Source organism: Polistes canadensis, unplaced genomic scaffold (assembly GCF_001313835.1).
Source record: "Polistes canadensis isolate GaletaPanama2010 unplaced genomic scaffold, ASM131383v1 scaffold_47, whole genome shotgun sequence".
Classification (NCBI taxonomy): Eukaryota; Metazoa; Arthropoda; class Insecta; order Hymenoptera; family Vespidae; genus Polistes; species Polistes canadensis.
The window spans coordinates 826,469-854,290 of NW_014569594.1; the positions used below are offsets into that span (position 1 = coordinate 826,469).

At 28.7% G+C, this 27,822-nt stretch overlaps 5 protein-coding genes across 14 annotated transcripts in view; 3 read left to right on the top strand and 2 right to left on the bottom strand.

Moving 5' to 3' along the window:
• Nucleotides 1-471: 471 nt before the first annotated feature.
• Nucleotides 472-3,901, top strand: LOC106785275 (zinc finger protein 2-like). 2 transcript variants are annotated; one of them, XR_001381509.1, is made up of 5 exons: nucleotides 472-1,025; nucleotides 1,326-1,772; nucleotides 1,878-2,129; nucleotides 2,197-3,723; nucleotides 3,808-3,901. XR_001381509.1 is itself a non-coding variant. In XM_014745587.1 (4 exons), exons 1-4 carry the CDS (start codon nucleotides 885-887, stop codon nucleotides 3,664-3,666), a joined length of 2,310 nt encoding a protein of 769 aa, XP_014601073.1. In that variant the 5' UTR covers nucleotides 472-884; the 3' UTR covers nucleotides 3,667-3,887. The 2 variants fall into 2 exon arrangements, 1 of the variants encoding a protein (XP_014601073.1); XM_014745587.1 differs by having other exon boundaries at nucleotides 2,197-3,887.
• Nucleotides 3,902-8,831: 4,930 nt separating this feature from the next.
• Nucleotides 8,832-18,021, bottom strand: LOC106785272 (transmembrane and coiled-coil domains protein 2). Of its 9 annotated transcripts, none has more exons than XM_014745578.1 (12): nucleotides 17,975-18,021; nucleotides 14,196-14,400; nucleotides 13,894-14,101; nucleotides 13,414-13,579; nucleotides 13,101-13,329; nucleotides 12,672-12,716; nucleotides 12,112-12,194; nucleotides 11,617-11,625; nucleotides 10,617-10,945; nucleotides 10,080-10,480; nucleotides 9,576-9,736; nucleotides 8,832-9,240 (listed from the first exon to the last, which is right to left on the bottom strand). In XM_014745578.1, exons 2-11 carry the CDS (start codon nucleotides 14,336-14,338, stop codon nucleotides 9,580-9,582), a joined length of 1,770 nt encoding a protein of 589 aa, XP_014601064.1. In that variant the 5' UTR covers nucleotides 14,339-14,400; nucleotides 17,975-18,021; the 3' UTR covers nucleotides 8,832-9,240; nucleotides 9,576-9,579. The 9 variants fall into 9 exon arrangements, with proteins under 9 accessions (XP_014601064.1, XP_014601067.1, XP_014601059.1 ...); XM_014745581.1 differs by lacking the exon at nucleotides 17,975-18,021 and adding an exon at nucleotides 15,718-16,322 and having other exon boundaries at nucleotides 10,617-10,906; XM_014745573.1 differs by lacking the exon at nucleotides 17,975-18,021 and adding an exon at nucleotides 15,718-16,304.
• Nucleotides 16,882-17,964, bottom strand: LOC106785273 (GSK3-beta interaction protein). The gene has a single exon (XM_014745584.1). The coding sequence runs from the start codon at nucleotides 17,593-17,595 to the stop codon at nucleotides 17,251-17,253; it is 345 nt and encodes a 114-aa protein (XP_014601070.1). The 5' UTR covers nucleotides 17,596-17,964; the 3' UTR covers nucleotides 16,882-17,250.
• Nucleotides 18,022-18,758: 737 nt separating the features above from the next.
• On the top strand, nucleotides 18,759-25,950 carry LOC106785274 (protein transport protein Sec24A). The gene is made up of 17 exons (XM_014745585.1): nucleotides 18,759-18,847; nucleotides 19,709-19,875; nucleotides 19,966-21,395; nucleotides 21,481-21,642; nucleotides 21,713-21,828; nucleotides 21,894-21,996; nucleotides 22,071-22,197; nucleotides 22,306-22,415; nucleotides 22,605-22,836; nucleotides 22,919-23,076; nucleotides 23,164-23,389; nucleotides 23,468-23,797; nucleotides 23,864-23,974; nucleotides 24,059-24,231; nucleotides 24,341-24,676; nucleotides 24,760-24,863; nucleotides 24,948-25,950. The coding sequence occupies exons 2-17, from the start codon at nucleotides 19,728-19,730 to the stop codon at nucleotides 25,057-25,059; spliced, it is 3,978 nt and encodes a 1,325-aa protein (XP_014601071.1). The 5' UTR covers nucleotides 18,759-18,847; nucleotides 19,709-19,727; the 3' UTR covers nucleotides 25,060-25,950.
• Nucleotides 25,951-26,957: 1,007 nt separating this feature from the next.
• The window catches only part of LOC106785268 (NACHT domain- and WD repeat-containing protein 1), a 57,881-nt gene continuing 57,016 nt past the window's right edge, over nucleotides 26,958-27,822 (top strand). The window contains exon 1 of the mRNA XM_014745570.1: nucleotides 26,958-27,083. The gene's annotated coding sequence lies outside the window, so the exon portion shown is untranslated. The remainder of the gene's footprint in view (nucleotides 27,084-27,822) is intronic.

Sequence of the window (27,822 nt, forward strand, 5' to 3'; positions counted from 1 at the left end):
TAAAATCAATGTAGATAATTGAAAACAATAATTATAAATGTAATACTAATAAAATAAGATTAACTTATTTAATTAACATAATTTCAATAGTTTTCAGTTTCAGTTCAATAAGTTTCAGTTGATTTAACAAAAAATGTTCTCAATTAAATAAATATGTGTTATATAAAAAATAAAATAAATAAATAAATATATATATATATATACAATAAATGAACAATAATGAAGTAATATAAATAAACAATTAACAAACTAAATATATTATCGACTGAGCAAGAAAATTCCAACGAAAGATAAAAAACGAAAATAAAGTTTAATGTAAAGTTTGAATTTAGATTACGAAACAAAACGAAAGATATATAAAAAATGGAATAAAACAAATCTGAAAAGTTAAAGATAAAGTATCATACTTATATATATTTTTCAAATGTATGTGTAGCAAAGTTAAAAGTGGCGCCATCTGAAGGAGATGATTAATTCTTTTTGAGTGAAGAAAAACGAATACGGGGAGCTCTAATCCCCCGCTCTCTCGTACGTCTCCTAGCCGATTACGAGAGAGTATCCGAATGTAGTGGAGATCTGAGTACCGTTTAACAAACGTATCTTGAAGGATAAAATGCTTCCTCGTAAGAAAAGTTTTTAATGAACATTTTATTCGTTAAAATGATTTGGAAAAGAGAGAAAATCGTTCGATCGTGATGCGCGTTGTCGCGGTCTCGCCGAATCTTCGGAAAAAATTGTCTCGTATCGAGAGCTTTTCCAAGGAGATATTACTTTGATCTAAAGTTTCAATATTTCAATCTGTTAATCTTATTCTTTTATTTCTCGAATGAATTTATTTTTCTCGATAAATAGACAAATTTTTTTGAAAATATTCTTCACCGATAATGGCCATCGTCGAAGAATTCGATTATCTTTGTCGTTTGTGCGCGACCAAGACTGGAATTCTCATGGGATTACCAATCTTCGAGGCTGGCGATCAGATGCGTAACATCCATAAGAAAATCGCAGCGTGCCTTCCCGTCCAAGTAAGAACGTCTTCCAATATAATTTCTTAATTAATTTACCTCTTCCTTCCTCTTATATTCTTCTATTTTAATTATAGAGGGATCTACAATTATACATGATATACAATTATATATGATTGATACCCTATGAGATTACATTCAGTATTTTAGCTTTATTATTTTTTTTTTCAACATCTTTTTTATTCTCCTTTCAAATTCAATCTATAATGATATATCGTAATATATTTATTATTTAATTAAAAAAGAGAAATAATTTTTTTATATTTTATTTTACATTTATCTTTTGGATTTTTCTTACAGGTTTCAATGACCGATCAGCTTCCTAAAGTAGTATGCGAAGAATGCGCATATAAATTAGATCAATTGTTTGATTTTCGTGAAAAATGTTTACATACTGAAGGTATGTTTATGGAAATGTTAAAAGAAATTAGCAAGGATGAAACAGTGCGTATATCGGAGCATAGTTTAGAAGAGGTAGCTGAAATGAATATGAATAGAATTCAAAGGAATATAGATAGAATACAGAGTGATATTGAAGAAGTCCAAAATCATGCTAGCATAGTTTCTCATGAATCAGGGGTAACGGCTATACATACTATGCAAGTTATGGATGAAATGGATTTAGCTGGCGATGAACAAGTTGTTACGCAAGAAGATATTGGTCAACAGGATCATGATATGGAGGTTACTGACATTGACTGTTTAGATGGTGAAACAGTAAGAATGGTCGATGAACATATAAGAGAAGTAATTTTTATCTTATCATCGTTGAGAAAAAATTAATAAAAGAAACAACATTTTATGCATATTTACTATTCTCTAATCTTCTACAATATTTCTGATCATTTTCAGGTTTCAAATCATCAAATAGCTATGCATTTGGAAGATGATATGACTGTAGTAGGAAATTTAACTGTAGATGGACATTTGAGTCAACTTGGAATAAATTATGTAACTTCCATAAATCCAGAAACTGAAACTAGAGGACAATTAGTGCATTATTGTGAAAATGTTAAGTATGAATCAGTGCCTATAAAGCAAGAATATCAAAGGTTACAAGAGAGATTAAATTCTGAAGATCCTACACATGTATTAGAAAATAATGTAAGGCATATGATTTTTTCAAAATAAATTAACACGAAATAGAAATAAATGTCTTATTTCTTTATAGGTACCCACCGATGGGTTTCATTCCTCTCAACCAGAAACAGAAAGTGAGATAGAGGAAACAAATGTTAGTGAAAATGAAGTTTGTAGAAGTATGGATGTAAATCATTCAAATGTGTTGCCCTCCACCAGTCAATCTAATACGGAAAATACGGAAGTTATTGTTGAGTATACTAAAGAAACTAAACATACTTTATTAGAATCTATATTAAATAATCCAACCATCGATGAGACTAATACCCATTGGTATGTGTGTCCTTTCTGTAATGAAGCTGCAATGGAAATGAGTAATTTTGCAGTACATTTTGAACAACATTTTTGTTCATGCTCTTGTGGTTTGTATTTTACAAGTGTAGAAGTATTAAATATTCACAAAGAACAGTGTAACTCGTATAAAACAAAGGAAGATAATAAGGAAATAAAAGTAATAGAATCAGAATTAGTTCCATCGCAAAGCAATGATAATGCAGATATCCAAAAGAAACCATCCACTGTAAGACAAAAATGGACACCCAAAATTTGTACTCAGTGTGGTAAGCAGTACAGAACCAATTATAAATTACAAGAGCATATGCGCAAACATACAGGAGAAAAGCCTTTCCAATGTCTGATTTGTGAAAAAGCATTTCGTAGCAAGATAGGTCTTGCACAACATACAGCAACACATACTGGTCAGTTCGATTACACTTGTTCTACTTGTGGCAAAGGATTCCAGTGTAAAAGTTATCTGATCGTCCATCAGAGAGTTCATTCGGACTTAAAACCTTATCCTTGTAGTACTTGTGGACAAAATTTTAAAACTAAACAATCCTTATTGGATCATCAAAATAGGCATCTTGGTGTAAAGCCTTACATGTGTGAAGTTTGTGGTAGAGGTTTCATAACTAAAGGTCTTTGTAAGAGTCATCAGAAAATACATTCAGGTATGGATAATCGACAGTACCCATGCATAGTGTGTAATAAAATGTTTGTCAGCAAAAGTTATCTTAATACACATTTACGTATACATACTGGTGAGAAACCCTATCTGTGTGAAGTATGTGGGAAAGGATTTTTAACGCGTGTTGATCTTAAAATTCATTCCACCATGCATACTGGTGAGAAAAGCTTTAAGTGTGAAATGTGTGCTAAAGTCTTCGCTAGAAGAGCAGCTTTACGATGTCATAGAAGATCGCATACGGGAGAAAGACCATATAGATGTGACGTTTGCGATAAAACATTTACTCAATTTAGTCCAATGGCTATTCATAAACGTTTACACACTGGTGAAAGACCATATGAATGTGATATGTGCGGCAAAGCATTCGTATCACGATCGACTATGATGTGTCACAGAAAAAAACATCATATTCCTGTGACACCTACACAAAAAGATGTTTTAGTTTCTAACGAGGATGCAGAAGTGAAACACATTATATCAACAGAAATAGTGCTTAGGGAATCACATGACGGAATCCATATTACTGCTGATTGAATAGAAACTGGAAAAAAAATCTGAAATATTAATTTAAATTAACAAAAATAGGAAAAGGTAGGAAGGAAATAACTGATTTCATTTGTACTTATATAAGATATAAGATATTTTGACCTGCATTTATTGTTTACTCCGTTTTAGGCTCCATGCTCTATGTTTTGGGACATGTAATATATATATATTGTAAAAGTTTAATGCAAGAAAGATATTTTTTCAAGAATATTGTTTTATAAACATTCATATGCTTACCTATATATATAAATTCCCAGAATGCAGGTTTAATAATATCTTTCTATTTATATATATATATATATATATATATATATATATTGCAGAATTGAATTAAATTAAAATCTTATAAATATTTGATGTCTATGAAATTAACTAGCTTCCATTTATGGTCAAATTTAAAAAGAAAACAGAAGTGAGTTTTTTAAATACACGATCGCAGTAATATTTCAACGTGTCTATAATAAATCCTATCCTTTTCCACATACAAAACATATACTTTCTGAAAGTGCTTTAAAAAATCTAGATGATTGTTACAGTTTTGATATATTTTACATCTTTCTATAAGATAGAATAACATAAATGAATCAAACAATGCTTACATGAATTATATATTTTTTTTTTCTATAAAATGAAAAAAAAATTATTTGTCAAATAGAGAAAATTCTATTAAAGAAATTGCATACGACATATATAATAATTTATTATGGATGTGTAAAATATATAATTTATGGAGTCTATCATTTTACATTTATATATGTTTGAAATTTATTGAATGAGAAGCATATGAAATAAGAAGAATATATTTATTCTAAAGTCGATCATATGATATATTGTACAAAGTAAATTATGTTTATTATTTTAATATGCTTGAAAAATAAATCTTCAGTTTTATATCTTATATAAGGGATCTATTTTTGTTTTTTTTTTTTTTTTTAATTTTGTTATTGTTATCGCAAAGCCAGTTATCTTATTTTGCAACATAAAATAATATTCTTGTAATCACAAAAATAAAGGATAAAATCATAGTATTCTAGCTGAAAGGTGAAGAGATTATTTTTCTTTTGATGTTTAAAAGAAACTCTCAAAAGGTAATCGTGTTTTGTGTGCACAAGAAATTTTTATCCAAAAATAAAATTTATTTTAAGAAGACTTAAAATCATGTCTTTCGATTTTATAGATACATTATTTATGCTTTTCTGTTTTATCTATCATTTCTCATTCCTATTACAATGGCTTTCAGCACTATACAAAGTAGCAATTGTGATATATACTTAATAAAATAACTAATTATATTTGTAAAATTATTATGATTGTATTATTATGATTAAGGAAAGCCCTTGTCTGCAAATATATGAACTTCACACTTTCTTCTGAGCGTTTTCTTTAAAAAATATTCAACCCAGGTATATTTGACGAAGTTACATTATTTCCATGATATTGTTTTCAAAATAAATATTTTATTCTACGACAATTTATATGTATTTTTTTAAACAAAGATAAAAGAAAACTTAATGAATGCAATTTTTCTATTTAAAAAATGTGGTTTTATTTTGTGATAATAATTAATAATAATTACATAGTAGCACAAATAGCTACATGGATTTTGGATTTCACACGCAGCTATGATCTAAATTAATGTTACAAATATTGTGGAACACATACATATATTGGTACAATTAAATCCAAAAGTGAATTTGAACTATTTTATTATTATTGTAATGTTTACATAATCATCATATATAAATATGCATATATATGATAAAAGATTTAGTAATTGCTTGCTGCTTGTGTCATCCACATCTCATCTACAATTGACAATGAATTTATTCTATTATTTCACATTAACTATCTATGCAAGGCATCAATAACAATGCGTGTAATTATCACCTCATTTTTTCTTTATTATATATATAATATTTATATATGGGACCCCTGTAGTAGTACTACTCACGATAGATGATTAATTTCCATTGACTTGAATAATTTATTACTGTAAATTATGAAGCATATACATAATATTTTATCATGTCTATAATGATACAGCTTCATAATTACAAAATACATATAAAATTGTAAATAGCGCGGATATAAAGAAAAGAAAAAGCTTTATAGAAAATTGTAACAATGTAAAGTACAAAATATGTAGATTTTGGATAAATTTCCGAAAATTTCATTTGAACATATAGAATGTATCTACTATTTGATTAAATAGAGATATTGTACTTTGCAGTAATTTTTTGTTTTTACATGATATTGATTTAAAAAGCGTGCGCACCAGGGGTTCTTTCTATAATCAGTTATTACATTACTATATTTTATCGATAACGTTATATATGTATATGTTACAAAGCACCAATTCTAACGTGTATTTAATATTTATATATAGGGTGTCACTTAGTTAATGTAGTGTAATTAACTATAAAATAGATTATTTTCAAAGATTTCCTTTATTCGATTATTTTAAAAATTATTTAAATTTAACATTTGTGCTTGAATATTTTATATTAATGTACCAAAGAAGTTATTATAAACCTAGTTATTATTTTTATTTTATATTTCTTATATTTTAAAATAAAAGAAATATAATTTTATGCAAAGACAAAATTTGAGCACAGCCACGAGATTAATCACAGAGAAATAATGAAACATATCTATCAACACCCTATATATTCGTCTATTTATTATAAAACTTTAATAGATAATTAACTTATACGAGATATATTTTAGTAGAAATAATTTAAATAATTTACGACATAAATCATCGATATATGAAATACTTAATAGAATTGAAAATCGTAAATATTAATCATTCGATGCACGCTAAATGTTTACTTGTAACTATATATACTTCTAATAAGTTACACATACGTATATTGCGCGTATAATAATACATTTGAAATCTCTTCTACTGTGAATATATTGATCCCAAAAACTGACTCTTAAATGCTAAGCTTATATAAAAACTTAGCATAGTGTGTCACAGCATTTTTTTTCTATTCAAAGTAGACATTCTTATAACGTGTTAACTAATTTCAACAATCCACACATAAGCTATAACGTTGCATATAAACTTTGATTTTGATAATAGTTTAATAAGTAATTTAAAAATAAGAAAATTAAAACAAGGGACAATTAAATATGTATATTCATATATATATTTATATTTATATACTTCGACGTAGTTCGCTATTCCTGATTCTATGATGCAAACACACATTATTTTAGTAATAAACAGAGACAATTTAATATTCAATATTTTTTATTACGAAATTAGAGAACTATTTAATAATGCTTGTATATTTGCCTTTGCTACTAATTAACAAAATTCTTATTATCGTTTATTTTCTATTTCCATGCTATATAGCAAACACTGGTTTCATTATTTTGTGCTAACAGAAATATAAAAAAAAAAGTGTAAAAACGATATACGTACGTGTCAAATTATAATAATATTGACGAGTTAAAAATATATCGAGCTACATATATGTATTTTTTCATCTATAAAAATTGTATTTCTCAACTTAGGAAGCTGGAGAATGTATCACAGCTGAAATTAGGAAATTTGATGGTATACTCATCAATGATAGACAAAAAGCAAAATCGATATTGTCAATAATTTCTTTATTTATACATATCTCTGTTTAGGAATTACGAAATTGTGAATTTGTTTGGTATTTGGTTGTATTTTTTTTTCTTTTCTTTCTTTTTTTTTCCTTTCAACGTATATTATGCATTATTAAAAGCAGTAACAGCATTACTTGATTTGTATAAATTTTTTGTGATAGGAATCCGAATAAATTTATTTTTAAATAATAGGCAAAAATATAAGCTCAATTGTTGTGCAAAAAGTAGTGTGTATAAGGATAACAATGTAAAGCAAATGCTTTTGTTTTTAAATAGCTCATTAATTATTTTTTTTTACTTCTACAGAATGGAACTCTATAGAATATTATTATAGTATTTATTTACAAACTATATAATGTAAAGTTTTGTTATGTTGTTACGTGAGAAAAGGAAGAAAGTGCATAGCAAAATAGTGTCAGGTCATATTTATCTCACTATTTAAGTAATGGGTGATATATTGATGCAATTTTCAAGCAAAATATTCATTCAGCAATATTTTGCAATTCTGTACCACTTGACAGTAATTTGTTTTCTTGCGTATTAAAGATTCTGAAATTCAGTTATCACTTGTACACTGCCATCAATTTCTATTATTTCACACTATATCATTCTAATAGTGTAACGTTCACCGATGTACAGCAAATTACACTACAATGAAATTGCAGCGAATTTATAACGTTATTCACAATGGTAATAATGACATAAACCAGTTAGTCCATCAGTCTTTCTCTCATTTCGATTATCTGTCATGGATCATTTCTTTATACTCGTTAAAATATACATTCGCATTTGTATTTTTGTGTCTGTGGTGGTAAATATTTTTTTTTCAAAACAAAGAAATACAATTTTTATATGTAATATATCTGTTATTAATTGCTCTATGATCTACATTACACATAAGATAATTAACTGATATGATATAACAAGATTAAAATATTTGGACCTCTTTCTGACATTCAATATTATTAGATTTATATTGAAATATTTCTTTAGAATATAATTATTTTATCGACAAGAATTATCATATACAATAAATACTTTAATAACGTTTGTAAGTGAACTTTTTTTATTATTGCATCGGTGGATTATCAACTATTATAATATTAATTAATGCTATCTTAATAATCATCGTTAAATAATTAACTTTTGTGACTCGTAACTATTAACTTATTATGGACTCAATATTAAATTTGGAATCATTTCTCATGTTGAATAAGCCCATCCTAAAATAGCATGATACAATAAGACCAACCACAGACACACTGAAGACAGCATTTTCTTTTATTATATTATTCAATTCTTAAGTCCTCTCATTTAGTGTTTATTAAGATCAATGTTTAAGCAGAGCTGCATGGAAAAGTAATCATATATATGTCTCGACACCTTACGTTAAATGTCCATGACTGTAATATCGTTTCATAGTATGGTTCAATAACATTAGGATATACGTTTCTTCAATCATTTTTCCTAAAGTTCATCAAAGAAAAAATGGGACTTTATTTTACAAGGAATAATAATCGTATCCGTCGTACAAGATGAAACTCTATTCCAATGATTTTAAACAAATTTAAACATACAAATAATATAAGAAAAAAATAATATATTTGTAAATAATACTTTATATATTCTTTTTTCACTAATTTAGTTAATAGTCTTTTTGATGAAAATACCTACTATTATGCAGATAATAGCATAATAAATAGATAAATCAAATCATTTTACCAATTAAACGCGCGACTTCAAATAGATGCATTTTATATCAATTAAATCAATAGTAATAATGCATCTAATTAAATATATAAACACGAACAATTATATTTGCGCACATATGATGTTATTGCTCCAACAATGCAGCATTTGTAAATGGCTCCAATCGTTGATTATTGTAATCAATTTTGCATCATCATCACTGGGTTCATTAAATTTAAGTATACCACCCTAAAATCAATTCCATTTGAATACTTAAACTTATTCCAAATATTACAAGAAAAACGGCTGATATCGCGTTCGTGAAGTAAAAAAAATATTAATTAAAAAATAAATTAAAACAAATAAGAAATATATTAAATATTATATGTGCCTTTAAAAATAATGGAATTTTATTCGTATGTATAAATTAGAAAGTATTATATGTTTTCTATTTTAAAAAATATATTATTTTCATTGAAATGATAAATTTACTTATATATTATAAGAATCTTATTTAAAAGAGAATTTTGTATATATTCTTAGAATAATTAAATAGATAAAAAAAATATTTTCATATAACTTACAATGCTACTTCACGGCGAGCGTTTGTTTAAGGTGGCGCATGAGGTGACTCCCAACATCATGCACCTCTGGCCATTGTTTGAGCACGAACACTATACCCAATACAACGAGCGTGGTCGTTAGTATGCGCACCCTGCACATGAAACAATGAGGCTTAGTACAGCTGTAACAAACGCGTGAAAATGAAACTAAACAATTAGTGAGCAAAATTAAATTTTCATGTATCTATATATGATGTCCATGTTATCTTAAAATAATATTAATTAAATAACGATCCACCCATACGTACATATAAATACATCTAACAACTTATTTATGACAATATATTCAAAACAACAAAAGGATTAATTAATATCTACTATCGTAATAATATTTGACATATTTTACAATTAATAACCATGAACATAAATGATTTTTTTACATGAGAAAATGATTCATGAAATTACTAACTAAAAATGAATATAAAAGAATATTTGTAGGTAAATATTGATAATAAATGATGTTACCTGGTTCTAAGGAATGGCACCATAATACCAGCACCTGTTGCAACAAGGAGTAAAATAACTTGCAGTACTGTTAACACTATATTTATCAACTTGACGACCAATGCTCTTGCATTACTATTGTCAAGACCTTCTAATGTAACATACTGTTGGTGTTGTTGCTGTTGATGTTCCATCTTACATATTTTCGTTTGACAACTTTCTAACATTTCATGTATGTCCCTTAAACGATCTTCACTCTGATATTGTACTTTTTCTTCCATATCTGTAATTGTTTGTTTCAAATTTTCTACTTCATTCTGATGAAGTTCGGTCAAATCGTTGATTTGTTCTTCGAGACGATCGCATCGAAAACGTTCTTCTTGTAGACCATGTGATAAGTATGCTACTTCTTGCTGCAAAGCCTAAATAAAAACACTAATTCATACAATTTTTTTCTAACTTCTATAATAGAAATAATAAAACATAGCTACTATTGAAATTAGATTTCCATACCCAAACCCCAAATTTGCATATATAGTTTATGTATGATAAACGAACCTTTAAGCCATCTAATTTTTCCTTCATTCGTACAAGAGTGTTTCTATGTCCATGAAGTTCTGTGAAGATGGATTTGAAATTCAATGCAGCATTATTACTGTGACAAGTATGTGTTTGGCCTCTACTACCTGGTCCACTTTCACTCGTTACACTAGAGCATTCTGAACCTTCTTCCGACGGATATTTCATTGCCACGGCACTGTGCGTAGATCCAAGACTACAGCCACCAGGTAAAGTAGCTGATCCATGATGAGTCTTTTCTTCTTCAACACTACCGTTATCACCATTACCTGCATGTGGTGTATCGTTTACATAAAAAGTTGAGCCATCTGCAGAGACATAGATTTTGCAAGTTAGATCGTTATCCAATACCAAAATATAAACTCTAATAACAACTAACGCTAGTTGTTGCCGTCTTTCTATTCTGTTTAAATATTTTTAAAGTATTTTTATCAACAAAACAAATATATAACAGAAATAGAAATATATGCTAATGTGAGTTAGAATAAGAAATTTTGTTTACATGTACATATAAATAATATTACAATATTATTTACGAACAATCGTTAAGATTTCATTTTTTAATAGTATTGGATAACTACTATTAGATAAAGCATCATAGAAATGTACAATTAATACAAGCAACCAATCACCTTAGAATAAAATTATCATTAAATAAATAAATAAAATGAAAAATATAAGTACTAACTGCGAAGTTGATAATTATTTAATATACAAAAGCTTTAGAATTCAGTGAATTATTTAAAAAAGAAAAATGATAACAAATACAGTGTATGATATTTACAAAAATATTTTTTTTGTAATATCTTTGAAGATATTCGTATGATCGTAAAATATTGAACGCAACTAAATACAAGAACACGTTTCACATATGAACATAAAATTGATATTGAAATTAACAGAAAAGACTATATACAGAATATAAAAACGTAGAATAGATAGACGCAAAGTGAATTTTGTTTCGTGACACATTACTTACTACTCTCAACTGCCATGATAGCGCAACATATTAAAAAAAAAAAAACATTTATTTTTGAATATAAGTGCACAACAATCCACATAGAAATATAAAAAGAAAAATTGCTCTTTCTTCAAATATATCATGGATATTTTAATATACTCAAATTTACTTTTGGATAAAGTTAAATCAGACAATATATATATAGTGCGAGACACTTAGAATAATTATATATTAAATATAATAAAACATACATATGTATATCACAATAGTTGAATTTAGACTACAAATATATAGTCTAAGAAAGTGCACAGTACCAGATAAATTAATCTTTATCAAATATTATATTGTCAAAGTAGTGCATATTCTACATAACTACTATATCCAATTGCATTCTAATTTTAATTTAAAGCTGAACAAATATTATATAATTTTAAATTGACAATACAATTTGTAGCAATATTTTGATAATATATAGCAAAGTATAATAAAATATGTACTATAAATATTACTCACGTGATAATGTGTTTATATTGTCAGCACTTCCAAATTTATTTTTAATAAGATGTGCAAACTCCCTTGGCTTTGACATGACACTTCTAAAATAGAATAGTCAATAATTAATGATAATATAATAGTAAACAACTACACTTGCTATACTTTTCAACGTTACTTTACATCTATTACACAAATCATAATTTTATATACATTACATAAAAACATAAGGTATAATATTATTTTATATATACTTTATCTACATGAATGCATATATAAAATACAACAATATTTTAAAGTTTACAACTTGGAAAATAGAAGCAGTTTAGGACGTGTATTAAATTGAAATTATAAATCCTTATTTTAAATAAATATACTCTCTTTCAATAATAGTCAATGACAAGTTTGATTGTAGACAAACTTTTTAATAAGTTTTTCTAACCTCAACCGTATATACTATAATTTTAATCTTTTATTACTTCTGATAAATAACGTTCGCATAAAATATTAATTAAATAAATTAATATATAATAGATATTGAATATAGTTGAATCACAATCTATTTTTATCATAACACTCACCCTGAAAAACCAGTGATTCCGTCCCTAATATTGCCACCCACATTTCTGGAAGGGAGTCTCAAATTAGAAGAAAAAATCACTCTCTATACTTAGCAATGAGTGTAGAGGATAGAGAAAATAAAAGGTGAAGACCAATATACACCATATCATAGAATCGAATTGACATGAGTTTAATTTGTGCAAAGTCCTTTTGCATGTTAGCAAGAAACTATGTAATAGATCATGCAACGTGCATGGTGATGTTCATGTATATACAAAACATGCTATGTTAAGAAAATAATATCTGTTATATGAGAAAAATACTATAACTCGTTATTTATTTTAAGTATAAAGATAAAGCAAAATCTATATTTATAAGAACTACTTATACTTCTAAACTAATACAAATTAAATTATACAAATGTAAATATTAAAGTTAAATACACCTACTTTAATCCTTGTCCCATATCACGAAGTACTTCTCTTGGTTGTCTATGACCTACGGGTGCACCATTCATTTCATAACTTTTTAATCTTTTTTGATAACTGTCCAACTTTTTTTGTAACTGAGAAATACTATTTGCTGATTTTTGATTTTTCTTTTCAAACACCGTTTTAATTCTAGTTAATTGTTGTTTATCCGCATTTGCAGCCAATTTTAAATATTCGTTAACATTTTCTACAAAGAAGAAAGATAATGATATTAATGTCATTAAATCCAATACATTATGATAATATAATAATAGAGAAGAAGATAATTCACCATCACGAGTAGTTTGTTCGGTACGTATGAGATCGCGTGTTTTAGCTATTTTATTTTGAATATGTTCGATCGCTTGTCGAACTCGCGTAGCGCTTGAGTCCACATCGTCGCTTATTAATTCAGAAGAACCATTGGATAGGAACGATTGTATGGTATGATATTGTTCCTACAAATAACCAATGTATAAAATAAAATGCAGTTTGTAAAGAAAATCTCATTCTTGATATTAATTAAGATTTTGAATTTGATGCCAAATTCACTTATAGCAATATGCAAATAATTTCTTCATTCTTTAATCGACTACATTGTTATAAATGATAACCTTGTAATCTTATACTAGAGCGGATGCAAGCATGATAATATTTTATCGCAATGTGTGTCGATGTAAAAATATCATTTCTATTATATAACAAAAAATATAATATATAAATGTTAGAATAATATTAAGAATATATTAACTTAATTTAGCATAATACGTACTCCTTCATCATCGGTTGGAGGTTGAACGTTTGGCACAAACTCATCTGGTTCGGCAGTGATTGGATTACCGTTTGATTCATCCATAGCATCCCCCATGCGGATTAAAGTACCTGGTGATCTTTGTCTGCTGCTGCCTTTCATGCTGAAGCTACTCCCACAACCACCACAGCTGCTACCACTGCCTGTGCTACCCTCTCCTGTTTGATAGCTAAAAAGAAGAAAAAGATTGATGTAACATTCCATTCCAAATATTATACAAATTCATTACTTATAATTAGTTAGATTACCAATTATAAACTTACATTGGAGCATTACGTGCTTTTGGTGTATGTTCCAAACTAGTTGACTGTTGGTAATGAGCTTGAGATAAAGATGTATTCCCTCTAGTAGGAGAAGTGCTACGTGAGCTGTTCTTACTTGACGAAGTCACCATCAAGCTAGCCATTCCTTTCTTCTAATAAGGTTTATTATTAGGATATCAGACAAATGCCACATGTTGTACTGAATCTGTAGTCATATAAATCTTCAATTAGACATGTTTTTTATCAGATGATTTCTAGGTACGATAAGAAACACTCTTAATAAAAATCAGCAACACCTATATAAGGCAAATATATAAATACATAAAAAAGATTAATACACAAGATGAATCATTCCTTTAAAATAATCTATCAATTCTATCTAAATAGTAATAAATAAAAATATATTGAAAGATAAATTTATAAATGAATATATATCTTTAGTGATAAGAAATCTTCTTATTATTATATTCATTTTTATCAATATAAAAGAAAAAAATAAAACAGAAATATACGATATTTGTGTAATTTATATTAAAAAAATTTATTATAATTATAAATCTATTATCATAATAAAATTATATAAGTTTTCTAGTAATAAATAGTTTAGAACAACCTTTGACCTAATGCAACTGAAGAGTCATTGTGATTATCATAATACAAGAACAAGTTTTATAACGTTTGTCATCAAAATAATTTCACTGATCAACCAATAAAACAAAGAAAGAAAAGGATAACAAATTATCTAATAATAAAATAAAAATTTTTCAAACAAATTATCATGAAATAATTGTAACGTTAAATTGAAATATACGTAATTACATACATTTAGATATATATCGATAACATTAATATTTTCATATAAATTTAATATTAATCATTAACAAAAAATAGGATATGTGTACATGAGAAACAAATGACTTTTCAAATTACCATTTCTCTTATGTAAAAGATAAAACTTTTCAATCAAAAATAGAATTGGCTTAAGATCCTTCCTGGTTTGTTATACGGAATAACACAGAAGAATAAGAATAAGAAGCAAGAAATATTACGAATATTCTTAAACCTTAAAGTTCGTATTAACTTTCTTTCGATCGTCAAAGCGTCGAAAATGGAGCCACATAAGTAGAATTTCAGATATTTTCACTAACTTATGGGACCTGAAGAAATCGCCACAGTCTTACTGCGGACATGTAAAACGGAATATTATTAGTTGATGCGTTCCTTTAAATCTATAGCGGCACTATCGTCCCACCCTTTATAAGCGGCTTCATTATAAAAGCAGGACGATTTTCAAATAAAAACAAACTTTTGACCTGTCAAGTCGCACGCCCGACTTTTACACACACAAATGCACGCATGCACACGTTCTCTCTCTTTCTGCTCCCTTTTCCATTTTCTCTTTTACTCTCTTTCTTTCTCCCTCTCTCTCTCCCTCTCTCTCTCCCTCTCACCATTTCATTCTCTTCCAATTTTGAACGAGTACGATTTAAAAATTAAAAATCTATCGATGACACTAACTCACCTTCTCTTATTTTACGATGCACACTTTACGCGGTTGTAGCATGTTATCATTTTCAATTTGACATAACGTGTCACAGAACGAGAAATATCGATAATGATACAGTTTAATTTTATAATCGCGAGTAATTTTTTGCGTGTTTTTTTCCTTGTTGGTGTTGTTCTATTTATCTCTTTTTCCCTGTCCCTGTCTTTTTATCTTCTTCTCACTGAATTAATAATCAAAGAATCGTACTCATATACGTGATAACTTTCCACGGGTGTGTCATTGTAACGATTCGTCACTTCTTCTTTTTCTTTTTCTTTTTCTTCACATACAACGACGTTAACGATATCGTCGAGAGCTTTTCAACGAGTTGTTCGATCGTGTATGATATCGACGCTACTAAACTCATTCAGTATCTTTCGACTGCACGAAGTAACGCGTTGTACACGATTGCATATGCATTTGTATGCGCGTGTGTGTGTGTGTACGTAAGTACTTACGTACACAACCACCATCTCCATCAGCACATAGATACAAGTTACATTGGACATGTAGTATGTCAGGTTCGTCGAAAGTGTCTCATTCCATGGTGTAATACGTCGAACCACAGAATGACAAGTGCTGGGAATAAAAGAGGATGAGAGATTTCCTACGTAGGGTCGACGCGTCGATGAATCTCTTGAGTTCTAGGGATAATGGCTGCTGTTACTAGGGACACACTAACAATAAGTTATGCGTTTACCGCAGAATACATCAGTGTTGTATGTATTCATCCCATCGTTCTTCTATTATTTACAAACATTGCTTGAAATTGTAGAATTTTCTCTGCTTTCTTTTCCTATTTTAATTTTATTAAAATACATAACGCGCGTTCATTAAGGTTAGAACATATACAATATTTGGCTGTCATACGAAGAGGTCATGTTATTTAAATATTAAAATTTCTATTATTTTAAGAACAGAAAGTTTTGTATTGTTAAAAATACTCTTTATAAAAACTTATTACAAAAAGGATTATTCCTTAAGAGATAATGGTTCACTATCTAAAGTTATTATTCATATTTATAAGATTAGAATTATTGAAAAATCAAATGTTATATATGTAAGATTAGTAAATAAGAATAAAATATAAGTTAAATGATAGTTTTATAAATATGAGAATAAAATTTCTTTGCATGTTCGTTAATAATTGATACAATATTTAATCACACTGTCTCTTATGACATACAGCTTATTGAAACAGCAATGTTTCGTTTTCCAAGATATACTATTCCATGGAAGGCGTATCGTATAATTAACGTAATAATTACGGCACTGTCCTTGTACACTATGTGAACTTCATCAATCTTCGAGGACAAATTTCATGTTCTGTTTTTTCTCTCTTTATCTTTTAGATGTCCATGCGCGATACTTTTTTCTACAAGTAGCTGTTTTTATCGTGTCAGGTAACATTCCTTGCACATAATTATATTATATTATAAGAAGGTAAAACGCAACTATTTACGTAACATAAATAAATACGTGTTTTGAAATATATCGTTCGTCATACTCTCAACTCAATTTTTTCAATTTTTCTGACAACAAATTGCCAAACGAATTTCTATATTGTAAACTAATTGAATTCAACAAACTGTAAAATGTTTCAAAATATTCATTTCCCTTGCTTGTAGAGTCGTCGTATTTGTTTCCAACGATAGTGAAACCTGCACTGGATAATTCAATGCAAAACGTTATGTTTTCCAGCGTTGTTAAATTTAGATAGATAACTTGATTAGTGTTGCACAATCTGTCAGATATTTTTACGTCAATCACGTGATCCTTGATATCGTTAATGACAGCTTGTGCTTCCAATTTCCATTGTTCTTCGTCCAATAATTTATCCTCGTCATTCTTCATATTTATTGTTTTTCAAAACTTGATTGGTTCATTTATTTATATATCTTAATATTCGTCGGTAAGAATTTTCAACTTTTATTAACAAATTTACCAGTGTCACAATTCAATTTTTGGCAACGAGGGAAGGAAGATAGTTTAGTGCCAAAATTGTGTTTTTATCACACGATGCAACACGTGCATAGGTTAAATTCAGGGTCAAAGACCACGATCGACTAACGCATAAGTTTAGATTTGTCCTATTATTTTCTTTGAAAAGGTGGCTACAGTGCCATAATTTGTGCTCTTAAAAATCTGGTGAAATTTTTGACTGTTATCACTATCCTTGACATTGCAAATATTTTATATAGAATATCGTAATAATGATTTGAATATTACATACCTTTTTATATGCGTATATATGTGTGTACTACTAAACTACTAATCTATATACATTTCTATACGTGATGTCTTCTTTTATCATATATCGTGTAGCCATGGTTACTATACGTCGAATATTATGACGTAAATACATCATATATATACGTGTACATATATGCATAAGCAATGTAAATTATCTGCTAATCGAACTTAAGTCAGACTATCTTTATAAATTTAATGTAACGAGCGATAACAGGATTTAATAAAATATTTTTTTATTTAGGATGACGTCGTTTAAAGAAGAAGTTTAAAACACTTCAAATAAAATCGATTTTTTGCAAAGTTATAATACTTTTTTAACAATAATTCTCGAAATACAAACGTATAAGAGATACTTCAGAATGAAAAATAAATATACGATGTTTTATTAATTTGAACGCGTAATTATTTCAATAGTATGGTTGTATGTAATAATTGTAATCTAGCTGACAAAGATCTGCGATCAAAGTCCGATTATATAACGCACGTTTTTTCAATTGTTCAAACTAGTTTAATCCTTTTTTTCTTGGTCGTTTCTATATCTTTCGATATTGCTGTATTTGAATATACCGCCGAATAATTAATCGAAGAAGCACATTAATCGAACACACCCTCGATTTTGTAGTACATCAGTGACGTCCTCATTTGTCGCCCTTGTTAGTTCGTATATATGCCACGTTGAAGAGTAGGTCGCTTCGATCGCTTACTCTGCCACGTAATGTTGTGTGTGCCGTTTATTAGTTATACTTGTGAAAAGATTTACGTAAAATTAATCGTCAATGTTTTCGATGTGCAAGCGTGTATCGGAGAAAATATAAGATCAGTCGATCTTTTTTGTGAGAAGCTCACCAAGGAGGTAAGCCAGAAAATTGTCGATCAGAATGGGTAATAAATCGAAGGTTGTCCGTCAGACACCTAAATTCGTTTTTTACTAGATGACGTTTAACCTTTCAAGCGCGTGCTCCAAAGCTTATCTGCCAATTTGTCTTTGTCTCAACTAATAAAATCATAATTATACAGAGAATTTTTTCGAAGTCAAATGTTAAAGATTCACGTAGGAATGATTAATCCATTTCGTGGACATTTTTAATTTCGAACTGTCATAATTATTGTAAGGTCAGCTGATGACATGGTGCTTTGATGACCCCCGAACATTATTTTGCTTTTATTTTGTTAAGTCTCGATTCCGTTGCTAAATATGACGATATTTTTGATTACATTTTTTTTTTTATTTCAAACACGTCGATAATAATTATCTTTTATCTTCCCCCTTTTTTTTTATTGCTCGATCAAAAGACGTTCGATTTACTATTTTTTTTTAGATAATTGAGTTTCATTATATTTTTTAAACTTTAATCGTTTCTTTTTACAATTATGAAGTATAATTATATAAAGAGAGTAGTTCACATTTAACATATATCTTTATATAAATATGTATTTTTAGTTTTAAACGATGTTTTATTTATTGTGATTGTGATAAAATATCTTTCTTGTAATTTTTTAATGATAATAATTGTATTAATGAAAATATATTGTATTAATTAAAAAAAAATATATGAGACTCCTTCTCTACAACAAATAATTTACTTTTCTTTTCATTTTTTTATATAACGATTTAGTAGTGTGTAAAGTCTGTAATGGTGTAAACGAAAGGTGTATTGTTATTTCCTTTACTTAATGTAAAACACCCTATTGCACTTTCTTCCCCTTGTTTCAGTGATTTATAAAGAAAAAACATGTCTCACCCAGATGGTTATCAGTATCAATCGTACATAGATCCTAATAATTCCTTAAAAAGTGAACGTGTACCCATAGTAAATGGTCAATCTACTGTTAATCAGCATATACAAAACGGCATGCAATCACCACATTCTAATCTCACTGGTATGCATATGGCAACCATAAATATGAAGCTTATGTGTTTTTAGAAAGAATCGTTAGTAGTTTATTTGCATATTATTTAATAATTTTTAGGTACACCGTCATCGCAATCATCTCGTGATCCATCAAGAGAAACATCGAGAGATCCATCTCCAACTCAATATCTACACAATCAGTATAGACCACAATTACCAAGACCTCCTATGCCACCAATTAATGGACAACAAAATATGCATCTGAATGTTAGGCCTCCTTTACCAAATGTCACGCAAACACAACAATATAATCCTACCACAACTCTTTACTCTTCTAACCAATTCAATTCTAGTGCCACAAATATTCCTCCCCCGAATAATGCAGGCAATGTTTCTTCTGCGTTTGTTAGTTTGTCTTCAAATGTACAAGAAAGTCAAGATATTAATTCACATAGTATGCCTTCTATACCACAAGTTTCACCAACAAGTTCAAGTCACAATACATTATCCGAATCCGATGCTAAAAGAGGAATTGCTAATTTTCCTTCCACTGAATTTACTATGACCGAAAGTACTAGGTCTAATAAACTATATCAAAGGACACCTACTTCACAGTCTGCAGGCCTATCAAATGACGCAACCAATGTACCTACAATATCTGACAATTTTGATAATGTAAATCAAAAGCCTTCTATTATGCTAAATCCATCTGGAAATTCTCTGGGACAATCTAGTATGAACGTATCACAGTTTAATCAGAGTAGTCGAAATGAATCTTTGAATGCACCTATAACTACTCAAAATCAAGCTGTTATGCCACCGCCTCTGAATTCTAGCTATGCTTCTCAGATGATTACAACTACTCAAAATCAAGCCGTTATGCCACCACCTCCAAATTCTAGCCATTCTCCTCAGATGATTAATCAATCTAATCCTAACTCAGCAGTTTTGAGAAATATATCTCAAAATGTTAACTCCGAAGGACAACCTGTAAATTTTGCATCGGCTCAAAATTTGCAGGGTTATTTGTCTCAGCCTAAATATGGAAGTCAGCAGAATATTTTCAACAGTCCGCAGAATGTACAAGGCAATACACAAAATGTGCCATTATATGCGTATAGTTCTAATTCTAATACGCAAAACTTATTTGCTAAACCACAACAAACTCAACATGTTCTTCAAAGTCCAAATATGTCTGCATCAAGAAACATTGCAGAAAATCAGGATAATTTGCCATCACAATCACGAGTGCAATCTCTACATTCATTACAGCCAACAGTACAAAATCAGACATTTGGCAGTCACACAGATTTATTTGGGCAGGGATCAAATTCTCAACAGAGTCATAGTATGTATGGTAGTCAACCAAATTTAACTGGCCAAAGAAATTATGCGCAAAATTATTATGGAACGCAAATGTCATCAAGCACTGCCAATCTTTCAAGCACTATAATGACACCTCCAAGATTTAGTGCACCTTCTAATAATCCTAGTCTTTCTTCTATGAGGCAGCCAATGACTATGCCACCCCCTACAGGACAGCAATTGGTATGTACTATAATATTTAATTTGTTTATAAATTACACTTTTTTTAAATTATTTTTATACTATTACATTTTGTATTTATTAACAGGGTACATATGATAAGCAACCACCATATCCAGGACAATTATCGAATATTCCTTTAGATCCTATATCTGCAAGATATCCTGGATCATATCCTGATCAAATGAATCAACTAAATAGACAAATGAATACAATGTCAGTTACACAGGCTGGTTATAATAAAATATGGGTAAGTTAGCTAGAATTCCGACACTTTTGCTTCATAAGAGACTGTCAACTGTAATAATTTCATTTTTTAGGGCATGGAATCCGTTGATTTATTACAATGTAGAAATATTTTACCTCCTGGGAAAATAGAGCCACCGAAAGTTAGATTGCATCAAGAATTTTTGAATGGTGTTAATTGCAATCCAGAGTGAGTGTATAAAACTTTAAAAATATATAATTGTTGATATTACATATCTATCGTTTTTATTACAGCATATTTCGATGTACTTTAACAAAGATTCCTGAGAATAATTCATTGCTGCAGAAAGCCAAGTTACCACTTGGAATTTTAATACATCCTTTCAAAGATTTAAACGTAAGTTATTTGATATACAATGATATTTTCATAACTTCAATGATATAATATGTAATAAAATTTCTTTTTTTTAGCAATTACCCGTAATTCAGTGTAGCACAATTGTACGTTGTCGTATTTGTAGAACATATATAAATCCATTTGTATACTTTGTTGATTCCAAGAGATGGAAATGTAATTTATGCTATAGAGTAAATGACCGTAAGTAATAAACGTTATTTACAGACAATATTTAAATATTAAAAGTTGATCTATTCTAATATTAAATATATTTTTGTTTAATTTATTATAATAACGTGTATAAAACAGTTCCAGGAGAGTTTCAATTTGATCCAATAACTCAATCTTATGGGGACCCATCCAGAAGGCCAGAAGTCAAAACAAGCACCATTGAATTTATTGCATCTAGTGAATATATGGTATTTTACAACTACTATTCATATTGTTAATAATATACTTACACTTTGATAGTATACTATTTTTTATTATACTTATCTTTATAAATCATCTCTTTAGATGAGAAGACTTATTTTCTGATTCATTTCCTGAATTTCAGGAAACAAGCTTTTTCGTCTGCTTGTTAATATTTTTCTTAATTTTTATTGTAGCTCCGTCCCCCACAGCCAGCAGTTTATCTTTTTATACTGGATGTTTCAAGACTTGCAGTAGAAAGTGGTTATCTCACTGTAGTATGCAATACAATAACTGATGAATTATTAAGATTACCAGGTGATGGAAGAACGCAAGTTGGATTTTTGGCAGTGGATTCAACAATACATTTTTTCAGTATGCCTGACAATGTATCACAGCCCCATGAAATGATTATGCTAGACGTGGACGGTAAGACATTTAAATAAGTTATACAAATATTTATCGAATGACCAAAATTGTGATCTAAAAATATACGATGATATATTTTCAGATGTTTTCCTTCCGTGTCCAGACAATTTAATAGTTAATCTTAAGGAACGGGAAGAATTAATAAAAGACTTATTAGCCCAATTACCTACTAAATTTCAGGGTACTCATGATACGAATAGTGCATTAGGGGCTGCTTTACAAGTAGCATACAAATTGATGGTACAATCTTATAATATATACCAGTAAAATGAATTATATTTCTTTACGACAGATTGTTTAATATTTGTTTTCTTATTATTATATTAGTTACCTACTGGAGGAAGAATGACTGTATTTCAAACATGTTTACCAAATATGGGACCCGGAGCGTTACAACCGAGAGAAGATCCAAATGGTAGAGCTAGTAAAGATGTACCTCATTTAAATCCAGCAACTGATTTTTATAAAAGATTAGCATTAGACTGCAGTGGACAACAAATTGCCGTTGATCTATTTTTATTAAATAGTCAATACAGCGATTTAGCGACGCTTTGTACGTATACCATTAAAAATACAATAAATTAATCTACTTTTATATTGATCATTAATAAAAAATATTTATATTTTTTAGCTGGTATGTGCAAATTTTCTGGTGGTTGTATATATCATTTACCACTGTTTCGTTCATCGAAGATACAACATGCGGAAACACTGGAGCGAATGTTACGACGTTATCTAACACGAAAAATAGGTTTTGAAGCTGTTATGAGAATACGTTGCACACGTGGCCTTAGTATTCACACCTTCCATGGCAATTTCTTTGTACGCTCTACTGATTTGTTAAGTTTGCCGAATGTTAATCCTGATGCTGGATTTGCAATGCAAATTTCGATCGAAGAGAGTCTCGCGGAAACACAAAATGTGTGTTTTCAAGCAGCACTGTTGTATACATCAAGTAAAGGTAAGAAAATGGATATTTGTATATTTTAAAAACTTGTCTACGTGTATAATTCATAAAATATTTTAGGTGAAAGAAGAATTCGAGTGCATACATTATGTTTACCAGTGGTTTCTAATTTAAACGATATCCTTCATTCGGCAGATCAACAATGTATAATAGGATTATTATCTAAAATGGGTATGGGGGAAACTATAATTATCATTATATGATAAATTTAATTGTAAGAAATATTATTTATTATATATATTTTTTATATAACAGCCGTAGATAGATCTCAACAGTCTTCATTATCAGATGCAAGGGATGCATTGATAAACGTAGCGATTGATTCTCTATCTGCTTACAAATTGTCCCAGTCTACTGGATCGGCTGGACTTTTGGCACCAGCCAGTCTCAAGTTATTACCTTTATACATTATTGCTTTGCTCAAATACGTAAGTAATTGTTATTTTAATTGAGATTATTTTTTTTTATATAGATCAGATATTAATTATTATTATTATTATTATAATTATTAAGGAATTTTGAATTTTGTTTGGACAGATTGCTTTTAGATCAGGCACAAGTACGCGATTGGACGATCGAGTATTTGCCATGTGCCAGTTAAAAACTTTACCACTTTTACAACTTATACAAATAATATATCCAGATCTTTATCCTATACACATGCTTGACGATAAAAATTCATTGGACATAGATGGAAAAATTTGCCCACAACCACCTAGATTACATTTATCTGCTGAGAAAATAGATTCAAGAGGTGCATTCCTCATGGATGCCGGAGATAAAATATTAATATACGTGGGGAAAAATGTACATCCAATGTTTTGTTGTAATGTACTTGGTGTTTCAGCATTTTCCGCTATACCAGAAGAATTTGTAAGTTTTTTTGTAATGAAATTGACTATTATATACAGATCTTAAAATTTTTTTTTTATATGTAATTTATAATTTATTTACAGTATGAATTACCGGAACTTGACACTGTAGAGAACGAGAGACTTCGCCATTTTATATTTAGTCTGCAAGAAGAGAAACCATATTATGCATCTGTGCAAATTATTCGGTAATGCATTTATTACTTTTTTCCATTTATCTAATAATATAATAATCTCGTTAATTTATTAATATATTTGTATTTAATTTTTAGAGATGACAGTCATTTCAGGACATTATTTGTGGAACAGTTAATTGAGGACAGATTCGAATCAGCCCTTAGTTATTATGAATTCTTGCAGCATTTAAAAACTCAAGTGAAGTAGTGGACAATTTGAATAATAAGTGAATATAAAAAAGTTATGTTAAATAATTTGAATTTCTTCATAAATGTATTATGAAAGAATCGCGAAAATATTGTTATTGACACAGTGAAAGTGCTAATCATAAGCGGCGAACTGTGCTCAGGAACAGGATGTGATCTCCCTATCAAGTATCACCTACATTTTTCATTCAGATAGCACGGTAACGCGTAAGTGTTCCAGTTTGCCGTTGCATAATAAACAGACGATAATTGTAAACGACATGTCATACAAAAAAGTAACCATAGCCTTCTTCAGAAAAAACACGTTGACGCATTTAAATGTAATAGATTGTAATTATTACTACTATCCATATTCTTACAATGTATCAATATCATAGATCCAAATATCATGTATGTCACGTAAATTTATGTTATATCGGATATCTAGTACGTCTTACGCATTGCTTTTTCCATTTTTATTTTCTCTTTCTCTCTCTCTCTCTTTTTCTTCATTCATACATAAGTATTTTAATACAATAACTAAACATTTTCTTTTGAATTTTGCAGATTGATTTTTTTTTGCTATATATATGCTTTAATGGAAGATCTTAATTCCATATTGTTGTTATTAATTTTTAAGGGACACTTCTTTCAGCCATGTGTTTTTATCTTATATGATTGGATTGTTAATTCATTATTTTGGCATGGCAGTTTATATGTATAGCAAATTAGGGAAATTTATGTATAAGTTTTACTATAATTCCATTAGGTTTATCTATTGAGACTTTTGTGAATTTATGGGTATTCGTATCTTATTATTTTAACCTTATGATTATAATGACATCTTAAAGTTATACATAACATTTTTCACATTATATACTCATTATTTGCATGAATCAATTAAAATGTTGATCAAAAAAAAAAAACGTAAAATTATTATAGAAAGAATTATGTTTTTTTAAAGATGTAATACGTTCATACGAAATTGTAAAATATTATTACAAGATAATCGTTATAAATGGTTAAATAATTAATACGAGTGTCTTGCATATGAAATGAAAATCAATGCAATTTAAAAAAAAAAAGTATAGGTTTATTATTAGGTGCTCAAATAGAATTATAAATAATATCTATGTAAAATATTGCAGGTAGTTGAAAATTCCATTGAACAACCAATTTATTCTAGCGCAGGCAATTTCAGATATATATAAAGAGCAATATTTGGGATATGATATTTATGACACTTCATTTCTCTCCTGTAATCGATGCTGCCAAATAAAAACTTTTCCATGTATACATAGAAGAAAAATTTCATTTTTTTCGGGAGAATTGTAGTGAAATAAATATCAATTGTTATATGCACTCCACGGAGGGCCAACTAAATGTCCCATGGTATGCTCAAAGTTCAATCGTTATAACTCGTGTAATGGCCTCAAACGACAATGGTTACGATAGCCTGACACTGACGACCATTCATTTTGTGTGTTATTCGATTTATCGATTATTATCGAATATTGATTATTATTAAGCTATGAAAAATTATATGTATATATATAAATATATATATAAATATAAATAACACATACGGGATGAATGATTATATGTATATAAAGTTTAATTTCACCTAAACCAATCATTTATATTCACATTTTATTTCCTTCAATTTATCTTGCTGATATTTTTTTAAACAAAAAGTTAACAAAATTAAAGAAATTTATATTCATAAACAGTACATTGTCATGTTTAATAATTTTCATATTCTTATAAATTACATTAATCGATAAATTTTAATTAATCAATATGTAAATATCTTATAATTTTATTTAGAAACCTGTTGTCTCTCTGTATGTTTATCTTTATACTTTTTTAATTTTGCCTCCAAGGAAATGCGTGCTACAACGCATTAAAACTTGCGCATAGGTGGCAGCATCGGTGACGTTAGTGCTACGGCGCGTACGCGGTTTGATTTTGTTATCAGTAGTGGTGCCGTAGTCGGTGAGAGGAGAGAAGTGATCGTTTTATTATAACAGTTATTCAACGGATCCGGTAAGTTTTGTTTTGACCACGAGTATTTAATATTTATATATATTATACTTTTTTTTAATATAATCATTTTTACAGGAAATGTTTCTAATTTTTTCATCGTTCCTGCATTTGATATCCTTTTTTTTTTCTCCATCCGAGAATGAATAATATTAGAACATTATTCGCATACCATACACACATAAATGTAATTTTTGTTGAATACATACGTGCTTTAGATAAAATTATTCACAGATAAATGAACATATCAATTTTTTGATAAAAGGAATAGCAATTAACGAAAGTTTACAATCATCACGTACATAAATGTACAAACGAATTTCTAAGTAATAAATTTAATTTTTTTCGTCGATCGATTTATACCTTAACGAGTATATTCTTTTTTTTTAATCTATGCATTTTTTTTTTTTTTTTTTTTTGTAAATTCTTTTTACATGATATACAAATACGCGCTTTCAAGTGTATATACATATATATATATACATATAAAGATGTAAAATATTCATGCAAGTAATTTGTTTACTTTATATCCGTTTTCGTGCGTTCCTTGCTTGCGTTTTATTGCACTTTTGCTGCTATATAAAGCGTACGAGAAATAAACGTTGGTGTATACATGTATGTGTGTATTTCTATGCGAGTATGTGTGTTTTGCATTTAGTTCATTCACCCGGTAATTAAAGGCAGCTACAGGGCGCAATATAATATATAATGACGGTTAATCAAAATGACGTGTAAGTTCTTC